Source organism: Pinus tabuliformis, chromosome 9, assembly GCF_031772625.1.
Source record: "Pinus tabuliformis cultivar Carrire ecotype Pingquan chromosome 9, CPIR1, whole genome shotgun sequence".
In the NCBI taxonomy this organism is placed as follows: Eukaryota; Viridiplantae; Streptophyta; class Pinopsida; order Pinales; family Pinaceae; genus Pinus; species Pinus tabuliformis.
The window spans coordinates 608,919,998-608,942,953 of NC_142307.1; the positions used below are offsets into that span (position 1 = coordinate 608,919,998).

General features: G+C 35.3%; 1 protein-coding gene across 1 annotated transcript in view; it reads left to right on the plus strand.

The window, feature by feature from the left end:
• LOC149150065 (putative polygalacturonase) overlaps nucleotides 1–22,363 on the plus strand; it is a 147,310-nt gene extending 124,947 nt beyond the window's left edge. The window contains exon 6 of the mRNA XM_089439149.1: nucleotides 21,538–22,363. Coding sequence (XP_089295275.1) covers nucleotides 21,538–22,184 — 647 coding nt within the window. The 3' untranslated portion in view covers nucleotides 22,185–22,363. The remainder of the gene's footprint in view (nucleotides 1–21,537) is intronic.
• The last annotated feature ends 593 nt before the right edge of the window (nucleotides 22,364–22,956 follow it).

Sequence of the window (22,956 nt, forward strand, 5' to 3'; positions counted from 1 at the left end):
ATGAAGATTCTTTCAAAATTGTTGAAACAGATGCCAACAATGAAGGATGGGAAGGAACCCTGAAGCAAAAGAAAGAAGAAGAAGAACAAAGTCTTTGAATGATACCCCATTAATTTGGGATAAAAATAGCTTATTATATTTTATTTTTACATTTTTTATATTTTTAATATTCCTATATATTAATAGGATTATTTGTAAAACTATTCTAAAAACCAAAAGTCCAAAAAAAATAGCTTATTATATTTTTATATTTTATTTTTACATTTTTTATATTTTTAATATTCCTATATATTAATATATTTTCAATCCATCGAGAATTACTTTGAATTTCCTTGAAACCAATACGAAACATGAAGTCATGTCAAACATGGATTATTTGTAAAACTATTCTAAAACCAAAACTCCAAAAACCAAAATTAGTAATGAAATTTATTTTTATATTAATTATATCATCCCATAAAATTTCATATTCTTAATATTCATATATAAAATGTATCTCTCCCTCTAAACACGCATGGCCACAACCATAATACCTTTACCGGATCAGCCTGCTTTGAAAAATGTTGATGCCCACGGAGCTTCTATGTGTCGCAACAAGAACAGTATCAACAAACATCCCTCTCATCTTTGCTGTATGTTGTTATTCCTGCAGTGGAATACGTCCACAACCACGCAATTAATATTTGACTTAGATCAAACCCACGTGAGACTCTGCCTAACGGGGATATTTTTGTTGATGCGAATTAATTTATTTTCCCGCTCTCTAGTCCTTTGACCATGGTTTATTATTACTCAAGAAAGCGACTCGTTTGATATAATTTTAGCGGCTAGTTTGATATAATTTTATTTATTTTTATTTTTTCGATGAAATATTTCTCATTTTTATATCTCATATGAGGAATATATATCTTTATCCTGTATTGTTTAGACTCAACAAAAAAGCTCAAAGCCATTCAATATTTGTAAAGAAAATAATAATTATTCCTCCCAGCCACCCAAGATAAACCCAATTGATAACTCATTTGATATACTTGTTATAATTAAATTGTTATTATTTTTTTTTTTGCATAGTATACATAAGATAGATACTGTAATATAATGGAATGTTTGCAGTGCATCTATACTCATCATGTGTTCTGTTCTTTTCTCTCTTCCATCATCATATTTTTAAAATTCTTGTCATTTATGTTGCTTTGGGACCTACCAAATATTTACACAGAACCCACAATATACAATCAACTGGAATTGGAGAACAGTAAAAATGAAAAATCAATTTATTGTCAAGAAATTGTGGGATTTCCATACTGAGTTTTACAGTTGCACAATATATATTTAAACAATTTTGTGGCACAGATTCAATAGAATCTGTGTTGTAGATATTAACTCCTACTTGTCTTGTGCTTAATATTTGATACTTTTCATTATATAATGTATTCGTTATTGTAATATTTTTGTGAGTTATTTGGTTAGGAGATTGTTTTTTAGCTCTTAATTTTATGTGTGGTTGAGATATTCTCTCAACTAAATAGATATTATGACTGAGATTGTCAATCAATATTTAAGGCTAAGATTAATGTATAAATATATGATTTTGTGATAATAATTCTATTTTAAGAATTGTTTTGTGTTTGCAATAACTTTAATTTGGTATTAGAGCTGCTCTGGGTGCAATTCCCTCACATAGAAGGGCCAGGAATATAAGAGACGTGAGAGTAATATGTTGTAGCAATAGATTAGCATAGGTGTGCGAGAGTAGATTATTTGTTGTCAATCAATATTTAAGGCTAAGATTAATGTATAAATATATGATTTTGTGATAATAATTCTATTTTAAGAATTGTTTTGTGTTTGCAATTAACTTTAATTTGGTATTAGAGCTGCTCTGGGTGCAATTCCCTCACATAGGAGGGCCAGGAATATAAGAGATGTGAGAGTAATATGTTGTAGCAATAGATTAGCATAGGTGTGCGAGAGTAGATTATTTGTTTTGTGAGTGATTCCTAGAGTGTATGTATTGAGATTTTTCTGTGTCTGTGTGTGAGATATGACATAATTGCTTGCATTTCTTTATGGGTTTGCTCATGAAAGATTATTTCAATCAACATTTGGTCAACTTTGTGCTTAAATGCTCAAGATCGTTGCAATGCTTACGTAGGGATGAAAGAGGAATCGAGAGGTCCCATTTCGTGCCAAAGTTGTGGATGACTGAGCTAAGTGTCTTGTTAGCTCTCACTCGCTTGCTGAAAATGCTGTGTTGGATCTTGAGACTTATTTATTCATTGGTTCCTGGAAGAGGAGAGGTGGCCACCACAATATATTTTCCTTGAACTTTATGAGGAAGCATAATAATTGAGCTTAACGAATTGAGTGAGATGGGCTTTCTTACAAGGAGAACTTCACCATTCGCTGCTATGACATCGAAGTCAATTGCAATGAGCATTCATGGAGGAGATTGACCGACTAGAGGTGATTCTTTGTAATCTAGAACTTTTGGCGGCTGATGAACGTGGAACCATGGAGGACTATTATCACATGCTTAGAAAAAACATGATGTTTTGTTGTTTCCAATGTGCTTTGTATTTTTGAAAGGGGTAGCTATATTAATTAGTAATGGATAGTTTTTAAATTATTATAAGTCTTTTCCCGAAATAAATGATGAAGAATATTCAAAATCAGATAAAGAGGTCATGTTGTAAAACTAACTTAGGTATATTCAGTATCTAGATTACTTTTCTAGATAACTATAGCGGATGGTACCCATGTATCTTGGTAGATGGAAGTACATCCATAGAATGACTAGTAGTTCAATAATTACAAATAGGGAATTGATTTAGTAGTATGAAACAATTGTGTCTTCAAGAGATCAAGTGGAAGTAAAGCTTAGTATGGATGGTTGTCCAGTTAGTTTGAGGGTTGTGGATCTGGGGGATGATCTCTTATTTGTTGTTGAAGACATGAGAGTTGTTTGCTAGTGAGTTTATGCAACATGGTGTGGTCCAATGATTGACTTTGGGAGATTAGGAGTGGAACTCGGGAATTCAACTTGGGAACTACACCTTTATGAGGTTTAGGAGAGAGCTTAATGGAGTTCAATCTATTATGAGCTTTCAAAATGATTAGAGATGTTGATGAATAATTTGCTAGATAGAGATCACAAATCAAGATAAGTACTCGTTAACGGAGGGTGTTGGAGATATTAACTCCTACTTGTCTTATGCTTAATATTTGATATTTCTCATCATAAAATGTATTCGATATTGTAATCTCTATGTGAGTTGTTTGGTTAGGAAGTTGTTTGTTAGCTCCTAGCTTTAGCTGTGGTTGAGATATTCTCTCAAATAAATAGATTATATGGCTAAGTTAGTCAGAGAGCTTAATGTATAAATACACAGTCTTGTGATAATAATAATATATGAAGAATAGTTGTGTGTGTAGTAATTATAATTATTCAAATAACCAAGAATTTGTAACTGTCCTTGGTTGAGAAAATGAATTGCCTTGACAGTTATTGTTGTCATCTCCCAATAATCTCTATCTTGACAACAATTTTCTTATATCTTGCCAAAGTCCATTCATCACCCCTTTTTTTGTAAGCCAACAGAAGTACATGTCTTCACAACTTGCTTGAGTAAGAATCTTCTCAAGATCTACTCCTCCTCCATCAAAGATGATGTAATGAACACTTGTGCCTCTAAGATACTAATGCACCCATTTCGTTGCAACCCAATGATTTGTACTTGAATTTTCCATGTATCTACTGACAACACCAACTGCATGTGAAATATTTCATCGAATATTTTAAACATCTTACTCCCTTGGCATATGGTACATGGGACATATAACCCTTTTCGTCTTTATTGCTAGGACATAATCTTGAAGAAAGTTTAAAATGGAAGCAAAAGGAAAACTTACAGGTTTCACATTCCACATACTTCTATTATGATAACCAAGGCTTACCATTTTTTTTGTCTCTTTATTTCAACGCCCAAAATTTGCTTTGTTGCTCCTAGTTTTTTCATAACAAAAGTCCTAGTCAATTGAGACTTTGACGCATTGATCTCACCCACGCTTGCAACAAGCATATTGTCAACATATAGCAACATGATATTGAATATTCCAATAAACTTTTGAAACAAAATGGTCATACTCACTTATAGTAAGACTTTGGCTCACCATGAAGGAAGCAAACTTCTTGTACAATTTCCTGGGACACTGTTCAGGCCATTCAATGACTTTTTGCGCTGGCAAACAAATCTTCTTTTGTGATCTTTGAACAACTGCTTCTGGTTGTTACACATATTTTTCTTCAGGTGCCACTGATTTTTCATTTATTTGGGTGTTTCCTTCCAACTTGTAAAGGTTTCCTATTTGTGTAGCTTTCATAGCCACCAAAATTCTCTTGGAGACTCCTAGTGCTCCACCTTGACCTATAAAATTGTAACCTCTAGAACCCAAACCCACCAAAGAAATTAAACTATTTTTAAGTTTAGGGACATGCCTTGGCTTTGCTAACATCCTTACAATATGGTCGAACATCTTAATCTTAATGCTCCCAACCCCAATAGTCTTACAAGACACATTATTCCCCATAAGAGCATAATTGCCATCAACAGTTTGATAAGAGGAAAACAAACTCATATGTGGACACATATGGCGTGACACACTAGAATCTAATAACTGTTCTTCATGATATTGGGAGTTATTTTAGATACATAAAACTTGACCAACCATACCTGAAACTGACTCAATCATATTTTCTTTTGTCTTGTAATCTTCCATGAATTTTTGTCTTTTCCAACAATTTTTCTTGAGATGCCTAGTCTTTTCGAAGTACCAACATTTGAACTTATCCTTCTTGCCATTCGACTTAGATCTTAATGTACCTCTTGATGTCTCCCCTCTTTCCCTGGATTGACCTCTAGCGACCATTGCTTTTGGTGTGAAGGTTTTTATACTGGATTTCCTCCACACCTCCTCAAGCACTAATGCTCCCATAACATAATCATAGTCAAGAGAATCAGATGTAATAAAGCTAATGGAAGTGACTGTAGAGTTATTAAAAACCTTGGTCCAAAAACACACAAAAAATACTTTGTCTCTCTTGGCAAAGAAATACCAAATTTTGGGCCAAACCCCAAATTTACAGAAAACATCAAATTTTGGTCCAGAGCCCAAAAATTCACAACAGAACACCAAAAATTCGGATACCACTTGCTAGTGTTGATGATCTTGTTGCCTTATGAGAAATTCATCGCTACTCAATTTTTGAGTCTTTGTTTCAATAATGATGGATCCTTCAAATTGGATTCCATGATTAATTAGACTACTATATATCTCAGTACATGCATTCACAACTTCAATCGATTCATAGCAAAGGGCAACGCATTTATTCCACTAACAAATTTCAAAGGATTTGAAATCTGCACCTAGTGAGGGAATACTTTTTAATGTTGTGAGTGCAATAGCCACAGTGGAGACACTTCCAATAGTGTGGACCAACTCTTGCTTTGACCAGAAGGTAAGAAGTAGCTCACTTGTATCTATCAGAAACCAATAGAAGAATCAATGACAATTCTCTTGGCTAATGTCTCTTTGTAGAATTCTGCCAATGCTCCCTTCCCAAACGAAAGGAAACAATGCAACCATAAACAAAGAAATGTTAGTATTCAAAACAATATTAAAGGAATGATAACAAACACACGTACAATAGCAACACACATAAACCATGATTTACCCTAGAAAACCCCAATTGAGGAAAAACCAACAAATATAGATCTATTATTATCCTTGACTTAAACACAACCAAGCTAACCAATATCTTGGCCTCAGCTAGGTGAGCGTTCATAGCTCAACTCTAACACATTACAATGGAGAATCCCCAAGCCTTTTAAGGGCTTCATCACATGTAATTTTATGGGCTCAATACCACAGGTCATTGAGCCCAAGTCCTTGAAACCAAAATTGTTCAATGTTAACCTACCTACCTTAACTCTGTCATTAAGTCAAGTTTACATAACAAGAAATTCAAGCCTGCATAATGTAGACACCCTAACCGGCATCAAGATCTAGCTCTAATACCACTTGTTGGCTTCGAGCCTACAAAATATTTACATAGAACTTGCAATATACATTCATTTGGAATTGCAAAATAGTAAAAATGAATTCAAGGCAAGAAATCAATTTTCTTGTCAAGAAATTATGGGATTCCCATATTGAGTTTTACACAAATGCACCATACATATTTAAACAATTTTGGGGCACAAATTCAAATAATAGAATCCAGACAGCCAAGAGTTTGTAACTATCCTTGGCTAAGAAAATGAATTGTCAGGGCAGGTGTCATTGTCACTACCCAACAATTTATCAAGCTTAATTAGACACTAGCATAACCATATAAATTAAATGGCTGATAAATGCCAATTGCCATCAAAACACTTATGTGCCATTTAATTTATCAGCCATTTAATTTATGTAACAATGAGAATTTTTAATGCCATGGTAGAGTGGAAATCACAAACACACCAGATAATTTTTGAAATGGAAAAATGGCTTTGAAACCCTTGATTTCATCCATTAGATTGTGAACGAAGAATATTCTCATATTATTAAATCTATATCATCCATACATATTTTATTTTTTAAAGAACGGAAATTATGGAAGCCCTATTTCGAAATAGATCACACCTATTGGCATAACCAGCTGTGAAATTTCAGGGTATTGGCCAAGGGTTATAGTATCGTTGAAGGAGAAGGCTAAGATTTCTCAAAAACATGGCAAGAGCAATAGTACAAATATGTTAAGCAAGAGTATGGTTTGTTACATGATAATGTTGATCTAGATTGTCATTGATGTCAATATGGCAATAATCGGGATGGCAATATTCTGGGATACAAAATGACATGTCTTATCCCCGGTGATTAAATGATGATGTGAAGCCAAGGAGAAGCAGATCCGTGAAGCAACAGGAGCGAGAGAAACAATGCTATCGGAAGTCATAGGAGTGAAGAGAAGCAGAACCCAATAGTAAGGGTTGGAAGGAAGAAAACAGTGATATTAGAGGAGCAAAGCTGATCTCCAATTGCGATCTGAGTTGCGGACATGATGGTTCCATTACAATACGCCGTAATACAAACATCGCAAGTCCTTTTAAACGCTGTTGTCATGTTGAAATTCTGATTGCGATATAATATGCATACCCGATCAGTTTATGGTAACAACGCTAATGTAATATCACATTCGCCATATCACAAGTAAAGCCTTGTCACGTTGAAACCCCTGATTGCGATATGAGTTACGGACCCGACTGTACCACTATAACATGACTTAATGTAATATCGCATCCGTTGAATCGCAAGTTTCAAAGGGATGATGTGTAAAACCTCCGATTGCGATAGAGTTGTGGACCCGACTGATTTATCAAAAATAGTTTATTGAATATCGCATCCGCTCCGTTAGAAGTAGGGGCATCGACAATGTTATATCGGAAGACAAAGCATGTGCATAACTTGAAAGACCTCTAATTCTCATGAAGTTGCGATTGCGGGATTAAAGAAATGACGTGGCATGTGGGACCTCCAATGTGGGTATAGCCTCTCCCATGTGGTTTCCGTAAATAACAAATCTATGTTATAATTGGATGAATATTAACAAAAGGCCCCTCTGATATATTTTTAATGTGCAACTTCATAAGTCAGCCTCTCCTTCAATGAACGCGTCTTTTTGATTATTGGTGAAACTCATATATATACAAGTTAAAACGCTTCACTTCAAGTAGGCGAATCAGGTATCCATCACAGAAAAGAAGAGATAGTTCACAACTTGTGAACTTGAAGGAACAAAAGAAGGAAGCCGAAGGTCGAGCGGGTAAAGAAATTCTTTTGACTGGGTTAATCTTTGAAAGGCTCAGACCTGTAATGAATATGTAGAAGTGCAGACCGCGACCTGTTGCAAAGACTACATAGACAGGGTACAGTAGTGGTGAGAACTTCGGTTTGAACAACCATTATATATAGACTGGTGGTCAGACATAGAACTCAGTATTCCGGATCAAAGCCTATACACTGGACAGGTTGTCATTGATGATGTAGCGTGGAGATTACAGTGAAGCTGAAGATTGACAGGGCTTAGTGAAGAAAAAGACTTTGGGAGCCGTGAAATACAACCAAACATACCTTGACAAAGTAAAGCTATAGGGTTGGAGCCCTTGGGGTTGGTGCCTTGGAAAGTCCAAGTTGGTGCTTGGCAAATATAGGATTGGTGTCCTTGGAGTTGGTAATCCTAAACTCAAGGTTGGTGCCTTGATAAGATAGGGTCGAAGCCCTAGAGGTCGGAGCCTCATCAAAGTCCAAGTTGGTGCTTGGTAAGATTCATCAGTTATTGTATTCAATCCTTTTCTATATTTAATAAAATCATTTCTTTGATTAAATTATGAAGAATCTAACTTGGTAATAATAACCATTGAAAAGAAATACTGATTCACCCCCTTCTCAGTGTTTCCAACAGAGAAGTCACGTGTTGCTGACTTGTATTTTATTTAATTAATATTTTGACTTATATTTTATATTTAATTTATATGTTCCTTCTCGACATTTGCCCCCTGATGATGGGTCTTGGTTTAGACTCAAAACATCGACAAGCAAAAGTGTCCACTGTGAAACAATTTCCAACATTACTACAACAATATTATATATATAATTGTATATTACTTTTTATATATACTAATAATGATTATAAAATCTTCTCACAATAATAATATTTTTGGATAAAATTCTTAATTCAACTTAATTTTAGTAATGTAGATTTTTTCAATATAAATCGTCTGAAATTACGTTTTTCCAACGATGAATTTGTAATTTAGATTGTAGAGCTTAACTTGTTTTGATATCACTTCGTAACAATCTTACTCGATACCCTTCTTGAGCATGAATACAACTTCATTAATCTTTTTATCCATAATTCTTAATTATAGCAATGGAGGGAAATTCATAATGGAGTGAAATTCATACGTGATAATTCTCGATTATAGATGAGAAGATACAAAGTTAGTCAAATTAAAGCATTGCATGTAAATTGAAGCTAGAAATCTAGTAATAGAATCAAAAGAAAATTAACATCATGATATAGAATACTTATCTTATATGAAAGAAGCCAACCAATTCATTAAAGATTCACTACCCAGTCATAGGTTGTTTCTTAGGATGAGCTATACTTGAGTTGATGACGGGAAATTCTCAGAATTCGTTTAACAATCTATCAAATGCACAAAGAAAAGGACTCAATTGAAGCCGCAAGGTGCAAGTCACAGATCAAATGGATTTGGAAGAGCTCGTCAAAATCTAGTCAAAACAATTAAAACAGAAAACCAAACGTGAGACAAAGTGAAAACCAAACTTCATTAAATATTTGCTCAATTACATGACACTTATATAGGAAACTCATGCAACCAATTCCTAACCACTCACAACTAATTCTTGTTAAACTGCTCACAACTAATTCTGTTCAACTGCTCATAACTAATTCTATTTCTGCATTATTCTCACATCCTCCCTTAATGGAGAAATGGATTTTCTACAATACCTAACTGACTTCTAAAAACTTCAAATTTGATTTTACCAAGGGGCTTAGTAAATATATCAGCCACATTATCCTTGGTGTTACAGAATATCAATCCAATTTCATTTGACTCAATTTTCTCACGTACAAAGTGGTACTGTAACTCAACGTGTTTTGTTCTAGCATGGTAAACTGGATTATGTGCTAATTTGATAGCACTCTGATTATCACAATTGATACATGTTGCACCACTTTGCGCTTCTTCAAGATCTGCAAGAATTCTCCGCAACCAAATAGCTTCACAGGTGGCATTGGTCAAAGCTTTGTACTCTGATTCTGTTGATGATAAAGAAACAGTTGGCTGTTTCTTACTACTCCAAGATATGACCCCTGATCCAATATGAAATGCATAGCCAGAGGTAGATCGTCTGTCATCTGGATTTCCTGCCCAATCTGAATCAGAAAAACCTGTCAGTGCAACATCATATACATCAGTATACATAATACCAAGATTCACTGTTCCCTTTAAGTATCAGAGAACTTTCTTTGCAGCAATCCAGTGATTTCCTGAAGGCTTAGCCATGAATTGACTAAGGATACTGACTGAGTATGCAATGTATGGTCTGGTAGTGGTGAGATAGTTCAAACTTCCCACTAACTGATGATATAATGTTCCATCTGCCTCTTTTGATCCATCTTCTTTGTACAACTTTGCATTCTGTTCTAAGGGAGTTGACATAGCTTTGCAATCTGTCATATTGAACTTTTTAAGAATCTCCTTTGTATATTTGCTTTGAGTTATCAAAGTTTTACCAGGTTCTCTCCATACCTCAATTCCTAAGCAGTAATGCATTTCACCCAAATCTTTCATTTCAAAAACCTGTGACAACTGAACTTTAATTTCTTCAATTAACTTGTGAGCACTGCCTGTTATAATGAGATCATCCACATACAAAGATATTAAAGCAACATTTCCTTTTTCATCTTTCTTAAAATACAAGTTAGGATCATTTTTGCTTTTCACAAATCCATTCTGAAGAAAGAAGGTATCAATCTTTACATACCATGATCTTGGTGCCTGTTTCAAACCATACAATGCCTTTCTTAACTTGCAAACCAGTTGTTCTTGTCCCTGTTTGACAAACCCTTCAGGTTGAACCAAATAAACTTCTTCCTTTAAATCACCATTTAGAAAAGCAGATTTGACATCCAATTGATGTATATTCCAATTATGTTTTGTGGCTAAGGCAATCAGTAATCTAATTGTATTCAACTTAGCTACTGGTGCAAAAGTGTCTTCATAATCAATTCCCTCCTGTTGAGCATATCCTTTTGCTACTAATCTTGCCTTAAATTTATCAATTGTACCATCTGCTTTAAATTTTGTTTTGTACAACCATTTGCTTCCAATTGGAACTTTATTTTCAGGAAGTTCCACTAATTCCCATGTTTGATTTTTCATAATAGAAGCATACTCATCATTCATAGCATTAATCCATGGTTCATGTTGTTTAGCCTGCTCATAATCAATTGGTTCTTCAACATTCATTATATTAGACATTAAGGCATAGTCTCTATACCTTTCAGGAAGCCGAGTCTGTCGGGACGACCTTCTTGGTGTGGGTGTTCCATCCATGATTCGTTGGCTTTGAGGTGTATCACCTCCTTGTGATGACTCAGTGCTGCTAGATGTGCTTATACTGCTGCTATCATCCTGATCCTGTACCTGTACCTGGACCTGTTCCTGTTCCTGCTTAATCAAAGTATCAAGCTTGAGATGTGCATCATTAGAAATAGGCCATGTATCATTCTTTGTGTTACTTTTATCAGTCTGCTCATGAAACAATACATCACGACTTGCAAATAGTTTATGGGAACTTGAATCATACAATTTATAGGCTTTCTGATCCGTACAATATCCAATGAAAACACACTTGATAGACTTGGCATCAAGTTTGCTTCTGTTAGCCTTAGGAATATGAGCAAAAGCAGTACATCCAAAGACTTTGAAATGACTCACATCAGGTTTATAACCATAAAGAACCTCAAAAGGAGTTTGAAAAACTAATTTCTTAGTGGGACATCGATTCTTCAGATAAACAGCAGTGTTAATGGCTTCTGCCCAGAAACCATTAGAGATGTTCTTACCTTGCAGCATACTACGAGCAGATTCCACCAGGGTTCTATTCCATCGCTCAGCAACACCATTTTGCTGAGGGGTATGTGGCACTGTGAACTATTGTTGAATTCCATTAGATTTACAATAGGTGTTAAATGCTTTTGACTTATATTCACCCCCTTGATCAGATCTGAGTATTTTGATGCACTTTCTTGTTTGTTTTTCAACCATATTTCGAAACTCTTTAAAATACTCAAACATGTCACTTTTCCTTCTAATGAAATAGACCCAGGTATATCTAGATCTATCATCAATAAAAATAACAAAGTATGAAGCACCACCAAGAGACCTAGTTTGCATAGGTCCACATACATCAGTGTGAATTAATTCAAGTATATCATACTTTCGTTTCTCAGTATGAACAGGAAATTCGTCTCTATGCTGTTTACCAAGTGCACAAGCTTCACATGGTAAATGTTCACACTTCATAACAAGAAGACCTTCAACCATTGATTTCCTTTGTAACAACGATAAATCATTGTAATTTAGGTGCCCATACCTGTGATGCCATAATTCTGCTGTCGATGTCTCTTGAGATGACAATGCAACATGGCGCTTGACTGTCACATCCAATCTGTATAATCCTCCAACCTTGGTACCTGTAGAAACAACCTTGTAGTGGTCCTGAACATCTTTCACTATACACCCCAATTTACCAAATTCTACTTTTAAATGATTATCATTGATAGTGGAAACAGATAGCAAATTCTTTTTAAGAGCAGGTACATACATCACATTATGAATCTGTCGCAGTTGTCCATTAGGTAAGTACACATTTATTATGCCATAGCCTTGAACTTTAAGTGACCTATCATCTCCTAGGTAAATGTGTGTACCATCAGATTTCTCATAATATTTATCATACCATTCTTTATTACAAGTCATGTGTGCCGATGCACCAGAATCTATAAACCAAGCATTCTCATCATCAGTTTCAGCAGACAATGCAGCATCAGAAAGAAATAACTTAAGATTTTTAAATCCATCATTCACTGAGGTGTCTTTGTTTGTGTAATTTCCATTATGCCTGCTATGTCTTTGATTTGATTCATTATTCTTTCTCCTATAGCAATCTTTAGCCAGATGTCCAGGTTTTCCACAATAATGACATTCAATGTTCCTTTTAACATAAGAATCAGGAGGTGCCATACCTTTCTGCTTTGCTTGAAAACGGCCTCTGTTTCTGTCCCATGGTCTCCCTCGGAATGGTTTTTGGCCTCTTGCAGTCAAAGCCAAATCAGAACCATTTGACTCCAGTTCAAAAGTTTTCATGCGCTCTTCTTCTTGAAGAAGACTTCCAGCCAATTCTTCAAATGTAGGGGGTGTCGGTCTAGCTGAGAGAGCTGAAATAAAGACTTTATAGTCTGGGACTAACCCCTTTAACGTAACAGTTACCAAGTCTGTACTAGAAACCTTTTCACCAATATCACCAAGCTTATCACTAAAGTCTTTAATTCAGGAAACAAAGTTGCTAATGCTTTCATTGGTATCCATTTTGATAGATAGCAGCTTTGTTTTTAAAAATAAAATACGGTTTGCATTAGAAGTCTCATACAAACCTTTGAGAGTGTCCCATGTCGCCTTTGAGAGTGAGACTCTGCCATTAGAGTGTGCGCTGGAGCTGATGCGGGTGCCTGCTGCGCAAGTGCTGAAGCGTGGAGTGCGTCCAGAAGAAGACGACCAGACAGAGGTTTTTTAAACTGTTGTTGGCCCTGTCCAGAACCCACTCTTGCTGGTGTGCTGTCAGCTGGTGCTGTCGAGAACCGTCAAGAAGCCTTGTCCAGAACGTTTGCTGGTGTTACAGTGTGGCCGAACCAGACCTTGTCCAGAACCGTCCGTCGAGAAGCGAAGGTGGCCCGTTGCAGCCATCAAGGAGGGCACCGTTGTGCGTATGAAGGGACCACCCCTTGAAAACCTTTGCGTGCTGCCAGAACTCGGGTATTTTTAATTTTTGTCTCAGGAAATTTTAAAGCTGTTTTGCCTCAGAAATTGTTTCCAGAAAGCAGTCAAGATTTGATCCAAGTGTATACGCAGAGTTTTATTTATTAAATTTCTCAGGCAGTGAGGCCTGCGGTATTATTGTTTAAGAAGCTTGCGTTTTTTTGTTTGAATTTGGTCATTGGTGGAGAGATGGCTAATCCCCTTGCAGATTCATATTTAAATGAGTCTTCAAGACTTGATGGAGAAAATTATGTCAATTGGAAATTTAAGATCATAACAGTACTGGAGGCATACAATCTCTGGCCGATTGTCAAAGGTGACGAGACCAAGCCTCAACCTCCTACTAATACTCAAGATTGGGAGAAGCGTGAAATGAAAGCAAGGGTGCTGCTACGCATGTCAGTGAAGGACAATATTATTCCTCACATTCAGGACTGTGAAACTTCGAAGGCGACATGGGACACTCTCAAAGGTTTGTATGAGACTTCTAATGCAAACCGTATTTTATTTTTAAAAACAAAGCTGCTATCTATCAAAATGGATACCAATGAAAGCATTAGCAACTTTGTTTCCCGAATTAAAGACTTTAGTGATAAGCTTGGTGATATTGGTGAAAAGGTTTCTAGTACAGACTTGGTAACTGTTACGTTAAAGGGGTTAGTCCCAGACTATAAAGTCTTTATTTCAGCTCTCTCAGCTAGACCGACACCCCCTACATTTGAAGAATTGGCTGGAATTCTTCTTCAAGAAGAAGAGCGCATGAAAACTTTTGAACTGGAGTCAAATGGTTCTGATTTGGCTTTGACTGCAAGAGGCCAAAAACCATTCCGAGGGAGACCATGGGACAGAAACAGAGGCCGTTTTCAAGCAAAGCAGAAAGGTATGGCACCTCCTGATTCTTATGTTAAAAGGAACATTGAATGTCATTATTGTGGAAAACCTGGACATCTGGCTAAAGATTGCTATAGGAGAAAGAATAATGAATCAAATCAAAGACATAGCAGGCATAATGGAAATTACACAAACAAAGACACCTCAGTGAATGATGGATTTAAAAATCTTGAGTTATTTCTTTCTGATGCTGCATTGTCTGCTGAAACTGATGATGAGAATGCTTGGTTTATAGATTCTGGTGCATCGGCACACATGACTTGTAATAAAGAATGGTATGATAAATATTATGAGAAATCTGATGGTACACACATTTACCTAGGAGATGATAGGTCACTTAAAGTTCAAGGCTATGGCATAATAAATGTGTACTTACCTAATGGACAACTGCGACAGATTCATAATGTGATGTATGTACCTGCTCTTAAAAAGAATTTGCTATCTGTTTCCACTATCACTGATAATCATTTAAAAGTAGAATTTGGTAAATTGGGGTGTATAGTGAAAGATGTTCAGGACCACTACAAGGTTGTTTCTACAGGTACCAGGGTTGGAGGATTATACAGATTGGATGTGACAGTCAAGCGCCATGTTGCATTGTCATCTCAAGAGACATCGACAGCAGAATTATGGCATCACAGGTATGGGCACCTAAATTACAATGATTTATCGTTGTTACAAAGGAAATCAATGGTTGAAGGTCTTCCTGTTATGAAGTGTGAACATTTACCATGTGAAGCTTGTGCACTTGGTAAACAGCATAGAGACGAATTTCCTGTTCATACTGAGAAACGAAAGTATGATATACTTGAATTAATTCACACTGATGTATGTGGACCTATGCAAACTAGGTCTCTTGGTGGTGCTTCATACTTTGTTATTTTTATTGATGATAGATCTAGATATACCTGGGTCTATTTCATTAGAAGGAAAAGTGACATGTTTGAGTATTTTAAAGAGTTTCGAAATATGGTTGAAAAACAAACAGGAAAGTGCATCAAAATACTCAGATCTGATCAAGGGGGTGAATATAAGTCAAAAGCATTTAACACCTATTGTAAATCTAATGGAATTCAACAACAGTTCACAGTGCCACATACCCCTCAGCAAAATGGTGTTGCTGAGCGATGGAATAGAACCTTGGTGGAATCTGCTCGTAGTATGCTGCAAGGTAAGAACATCTCTAATGGTTTCTGGGCAGAAGCCATTAACACTGCTGTTTATCAGAAGAATCGATGTCCCACTAAGAAATTAGTTTTTCAAACTCCTTTTGAGGTTCTTTATGGTTATAAACCTGATGTGAGTCATTTCAAAGTCTTTGGATGTACTGCTTTTGCTCATATTCCTAAGGCTAACAGAAGCAAACTTGATGCCAAGTCTATCAAGTGTGTTTTCATTGGATATTGTACGGATCAGAAAGCCTATAAATTGTATGATTCAAGTTCCCATAAACTATTTGCAAGTCGTGATGTATTGTTTCATGAGCAGACTGATAAAAGTAACACAAAGAATGATACATGGCCTATTTCTAATGATGCACATCTCAAGCTTGATACTTTGATTAAGCAGGAATAGGAACAGGTCCAGGTACAGGTACAGGATCAGGATGATAGCAGCAGTATAAGCACATCTAGCAGCACTGAGTCATCACAAGGAGGTGATACACCTCAAAGCCAACAAATCATGGATGGAACACCCACACCAAGAAGGTCGTCCCGACAGACTCGGCTTCCTGAAAGGTATAGAGACTATGCCTTAATGTCTAATATAATGAATGTTGAAGAACCAATTGATTATGAGCAGGCTAAACAACATGAACCATGGATTAATGCTATGAATGATGAGTATGCTTCTATTATGAAAAATCAAACATGGGAATTAGTGGAACTTCCTGAAAATAAAGTTCCAATTGGAAGCAAATGGTTGTACAAAACAAAATTTAAAGCAGATGGTACAATTGATAAATTTAAGGCAAGATTAGTAGCAAAAGGATATGCTCAACAGGAGGGAATTGATTATGAAGACACTTTTGCACCAGTAGCTAAGTTGAATACAATTAGATTACTGATTGCCTTAGCCACAAAACATAATTGGAATATACATCAATTGGATGTCAAATCTGCTTTTCTAAATGGTGATTTAAAGGAAGAAGTTTATTTGGTTCAACCTGAAGGGTTTGTCAAACAGGGACAGAAACATCTGGTTTGCAGGTTAAGAAAGGCATTGTATGGTTTGAAACAGGCACCAAGATCATGGTATGTAAAGATTGATACCTTCTTTCTTCAGAATGGATTTGTGAAAAGCAAAAATGATCCTAACTTGTATTTTAAGAAAGATGAAAAAGGAAATGTTGCTTTAATATCTTTGTATGTGGATGATCTCATTATAACAGGCAGTGCTCACAAGTTAATTGAAGAAATTAAAGTTCAGTTGTCACAGGTTTTTGAAATGAAAGATTTGGGTGAAATGCATTACTGCTTAGGAATTGAGGTATGGAGAGAACCTAGTAAAACTTTGATAACTCAAAGCAAATATACAAAGGAGATTCTTAAAAAGTTCAATATGACAGATTGCAAAGCTATGTCAACTCCCTTAGAACAGAATGCAAAGTTGTACAAAGAAGATGGATCAAAAGAGGCAGATGGAACATTATATCGTCAGTTAGTGGGAAGTTTGAACTATCTCACCACTACCAGACCATACATTGCATACTCAGTCAGTATCCTTAGTCAATTCATGGCTAAGCCTTCAGGAAATCACTGGATTGCTGCAAAGAAAGTTCTCCGATACTTAAAGGGAACAATGAATCTTGGTATTATGTATACTGATGTATCTGATGTTGCACTGACAGGTTTTTCTGATTCAGATTGGGCAGGAAATCCAGATGACAGACGATCTACCTCTGGCTATGCATTTCATATTGGATCAGGGGTCATATCTTGGAGTAGTAAGAAACAACCAACTGTTTCTTTATCATCAACAGAATCAGAGTACAAAGCTTTGACCAATGCCACCTGTGAAGCTATTTGGTTGCGGAGAATTCTTGCAGATCTTGAAGAAGCGCAAAGTGGTGCAACATGTATCAATTGTGATAATCAGAGTGCTATCAAATTAGCACATAATCCAGTTTACCATGCTAGAACAAAACACGTTGAGTTACAGTACCACTTTGTACGTGAGAAAATTGAGTCAAATGAAATTGGATTGATATTCTGTAACACCAAGGATAATGTGGCTGATATATTTACTAAGCCCCTTGGTAAAATCAAATTTGAAGTTTTTAGAAGTCAGTTAGGTATTGTAGAAAATCCATTTCTCCATTAAGGGAGGATGTGAGAATAATGCAGAAATAGAATTAGTTATGAGCAGTTGAACAGAATTAGTTGTGAGCAGTTTAACAAGAATTAGTTGTGAGTGGTTAGGAATTGGTTGCATGAGTTTCCTATATAAGTGTCATGTAATTGAGCAAATATTTAATGAAGTTTGGTTTTCACTTTGTCTCACGTTTGGTTTTCTGTTTTAATTTGAGGGATCAAGACATGCTCAAGCCATGAGAGGATTTCCAGTGCTTGCTTGGTTATGGCTAGCTTCCCTTCCGGTAGCTGTTGCTACACCAAAAATTGGGACAACTAGAGTTCTCCCTGCTATTTGCTTCTTCTACATCAATTATCAGCACAGGTGTTTATTGTGACAGTGAATTCTCTGCCTTTATTCCATGCCACCAAAGATTGGGACAACTAGAGTCTTCCCTGCTATTTGCTTCCTCTACATCAATGATCAGGACATTGTTTATTGTGACAGTGAATTCCCCGACTTTTATTCTATCCCAAATACTCCCAAGAACATGTCAGCGCAGTTATCACAAAAGCAATATCCGCTAAAAATACAAATCGCATCTTGCATGAACGATGGTAACGAATGCCAGTAAAATGTTTGGAGCGATCAAGATGATATTAGGAGTATATGGATGATGTTAAATCGATAAGAATGATGATATTAGGAGAATGCCAGTAAAATGTTTGGAGTGATCAAGATGATATTAGGAGTATATGGAGATGTTAAATCAATAAGAATGATGATATTAGGAGTATATGGATGATGTTAAATCAATAAGAATGATGTAAGGATAGTACTTTCTTTATAAGAAAGTTGAAAGCAGTATTTAATGGAAATTGTTATCAGTATTCCACGGGGCGCAAAGTTGAAAGCAGTATTTTATGGAAATTGTTAGTGTTCCACGGGGCGCGTCCCCCACAGGGTGGGGACGTGCTTCCTGGCTCCCCCACGCACCCCGGATGGTAAAGTTTGTGCTTCCTCGCTCCCCCACACACCCCCGATGGAAAAGTTTGTTCACGATTTTTTGGGAAATTTGGATAAATTCCCGGGGACATTTTTCTGGTGAGGAGAGGCATCTATCTCGGGATGCAAGGGGTACTCAAATTTTTTTTGGTTAATAAACAAAAAATATATATAAATTCAAATATAATTTTTTTTTGTATTACACTGCTTTTAAAGTTTATTTTTAGTTTAATATTTTATGACTATTTTAGACTTCAGCGTAATATCATTGTTATAGGATGAATTTACTTTTCTATATGTATTGGGTAATTTCAATTGTCAAATGATGAATTTAATTTAGATGTACCTTGCATAATATTAATGCCTATTAGTAAATAATGAATTTAGATAGAACATTGCACAATGTCAAATGATGGATTCAATTTAATAATTTTCTTTTAGATTTATATTAATAATTGCAGAACTGTTAAATGATAATTGTGATTCATAATAGTCTAATAAATAATGATCATATTTAGATATTCATTTAATAATTATTAAGATTTACTAATTATGATAATTTTATAATTTTTATGATTCTGATGTTCCCTAAATTTTAGAGTTACTTTAGAAATTTTTATAATTTGCTTTTTATTGTGTTTTCTTCCACAAATGATATTAATTTTTTAATTTGCTTTTTATTAATCACTCAATATTGCATCATATTTAAGAAAATATAACTTGTTTCTAATCATATACAATTTTTTATTTTATTTTATTAATCACTCAATATTACATCATATTTCTGCTTTTATAGCTTGTTCCTCATCATATATATTGCATCATATTTCTTTTATAACTTGTTTCTCAACGTATATACAATTTTTTATTTTATTTTATTAATCACTCGATATTACATCATATTTCTGCTTTTATAGCATGTTTCTCATCATATATACAAAATGAATTCTTGAAGGTTGGCACCTTTATGGTTGAATTCCCAACTATTCAATCATAACAAAGGATAAACATATTGCATAGTCTACTAAAATTACAAGGGTGCATTCTGTGACACGTCCCCACCGACTGCACCGCTTCGTTTGAAAACGGAGTGGACATTCCACTGCTACATGTGCAAACTCAGAGATGTCAAATTTAAACATGGGGCACATGGCAATTTTATTCGACAGCCATTTAAAAATACTTTCAAGATTAAGAATTAAAGGGCGGCTAGGCTGGAAGGGGAATAACGAAATAAAGGTGTTGTTTTTGTTTTTTAATAAGAAAAAGGTTTAAAATAAAGATGAGAGGTCCTATAAACAATAAATGGCTAAATATTGATCTCCAAAGATCTCGGACCATAGGTCTGTTCGTATAAATATCACTCATATTTACCGAGCTGCATGCCCATATTTGCCAACCTGCATTCAGAAGATCATTTTAGTTGTGAAGTTTGGACATTGTGAAACGGGATGTGTGATTTTTCATTATTAATGTAAATCCTTCTTGTCTGCTCCTCTCTGGAGCCTACTTTCAAACATTTTTTGATTTCGAGTTCGGAAGATTTGCAAAAGTGTGCTACCTGCTAAAAACACTTCTTGGAAGATACATGAGAGTCGTGACCACCTTCGTTTAAGAATCATTTTAAATGGTGAAGGAACCTGTTACCAGAAAATCCTCATTTGTTAAAAGAATCCATACCATGTCTATGGGCACCCATGTGAATAGAAATTCTAATTTTTTGCATTCCCCGAAAGAAGACTGATCCTATAATGTCATCCATAATGATATATGCCATGAAGTATATCTGATATCTGCCCAAAAGGATATAGGAATTCTGTTCACTGTGAAGAGAATTGGACCAGCAGCTTTAAAGCAGGATGTTACTTATCTTATCAGTTGCTGAAACACATACTAAGTCTTTTTACGAGTTTCAAGAAAGGTTAAATGTTTTAAATCCGAAGATCGATACATATGACCATATAAAAATTTCGGCTTCGTACGAAGCATATGCAATCTCATGCTTTCTCTGTTAATAAGCTGTCTAAAGAAAGAACCTTCAAAAATGAAGAAGCCACAACATAAATGCTTAATGAAAATTAAATATGAAAATAGAGTTCTTACATTAAAACATTTTATTTTAGAGTTATTTTCAATACATTTTATTTTGGAGTTACAATGTTAACAGGGATTGTTTTCAATGTACCGTTTTCAATTTGATGTTTAAAATCAACGCTTATGTTACCGGAACGAAGCATTCCATGCATGACTAAACTTCTCATATATCTTCCTGGCTTTAGCTAAAGCTAGCTGTTCCTTTTAGACTACTACAAGTAGTGTTCCTTCTATTTGATTGGAAACTTTCGAAACAATTCTATATAATAATTACGAAAAAAATTCTACATCTTTTCTATCAGTCTGTCCTTGTTCTTACTTTCACAGGTAAAAATTACTACAAAACAATCACAGGTAGAAAGTACTACAAAACAATTACAGGACAACAATTTTAAATGGCTTTTCATAGGTAGTTTCTGTTCTACTTGAAGCAAGCAACAAGAAGAGTTCAGTTGAATTTTACATATTTATTAGCAGGAGAATGGCTCCTTTTCAAGACTTCTTATGACATATCGAGCATCGAAAGATGCCATACTTGCTGCTGCTTAGATAATTGATATGTTTTCCCTTTCATATGCAGATTCCTGCTCACATGTGCTTATCGAGGACTGCTATATCGTCTCAGGTGATGATATTGTTGCAATAAAGAGTGGCTGGGATGAATATGGAATCTCTTATGGCAAGCCCAGTCAACATATTACCATCCGTCGTGTTTTTGGCATATCACCTACAAGTGCTATAATTGCACTAGGCAGTGAAATGTCAGGTGGAATACGGGACGTTCGAGCAGAAGATATCCATACCATCAATTCGGAAGCAGGAATAAGAATAAAGACATCTCCAGGAAGAGGTGGGTATGTGAGAGATATATTTGTCAATCGAATGACTATGGTCAATATGAAGTGGGCATTTACCATGACAGGTTCCTATGGTTCGCATCCTGATAACAATTATAATCCAAATGCTCTTCCCATAGTAGAAAGGATTAGGTATAGCAATATAGTAGCAACAAATGTAAGTGTGGCGGGGCATCTGGAGGGCATTGCTAAAGCTCCATTCAAAGACATTTGTCTCAGAAATGTTACCATTAATATGGCTAATGTGTTCAAAGATCTTCCATGGAACTGCACTTATATTCAAGGCTTGTCAAATGCTGTATCTCCATGGCCATGTATCGAACTCGAGAAAAGGCCAGCAAAGGGGAATGCATTCTGTTCCAGTCCTTGAGAACTTAACACCACATAAGAAAATATCCATCTAGGCTCTATATTCTATTCCAGAAGAAGTGTGTCAGTATATATCAATCTGTATTTCCCCAGATTTCTTAGCTTGAATTACATGTGTAGTTTCAATTGAACTTTTTCTTTACCTAAATAAAGGAGGCTGGAAGAGATTATTGTTGTCAATGGTATTCAAATCATTCCTGGTAAGATGTTCAAGTGTGTCAGTATATATCAATCTGTATTTCCCCAGATTTCTTAGCTTGAATTACATGTGTAGTTTCAGTTGAACTTTTTCTTTACCTAAATAAAGGAGGCTGGAAGAGATTATTGTTGTCAATGGTATTCAAATCATTCCTGGTAAGATGTTCAACGGGAGAATTATTTCACTAGAATCAGTAGTTTTTTTAAATCATATTTTTACAGTTTAAATTTTATTTTTTAAAGCCAAAGGATATCTACTAGTTTTTTTAAATCATATTTTTACAGTTTAAATTTTATTTTTTAAAGCCAAAGGATATCTACTATCTATGAATTTTGAGGTTTGTTAAGAAGGTATACACAATTTAAATTCTACCAAATACAATGCACCTGTTAATAGATTGAAATGAAAAATTGAATTTACCAAATAGTTAAGTTAACAACATTTCAGTGAAATTGAATTACCAAAGAGTTAAGTTAACAGCATTTCAGTGACAGACAATCTTCCATTTTGTAGAGAATGCAAAAATATGGTCCAGAAAATCTTCCATTACAAGAGGAGAGAATGGAGAAATATG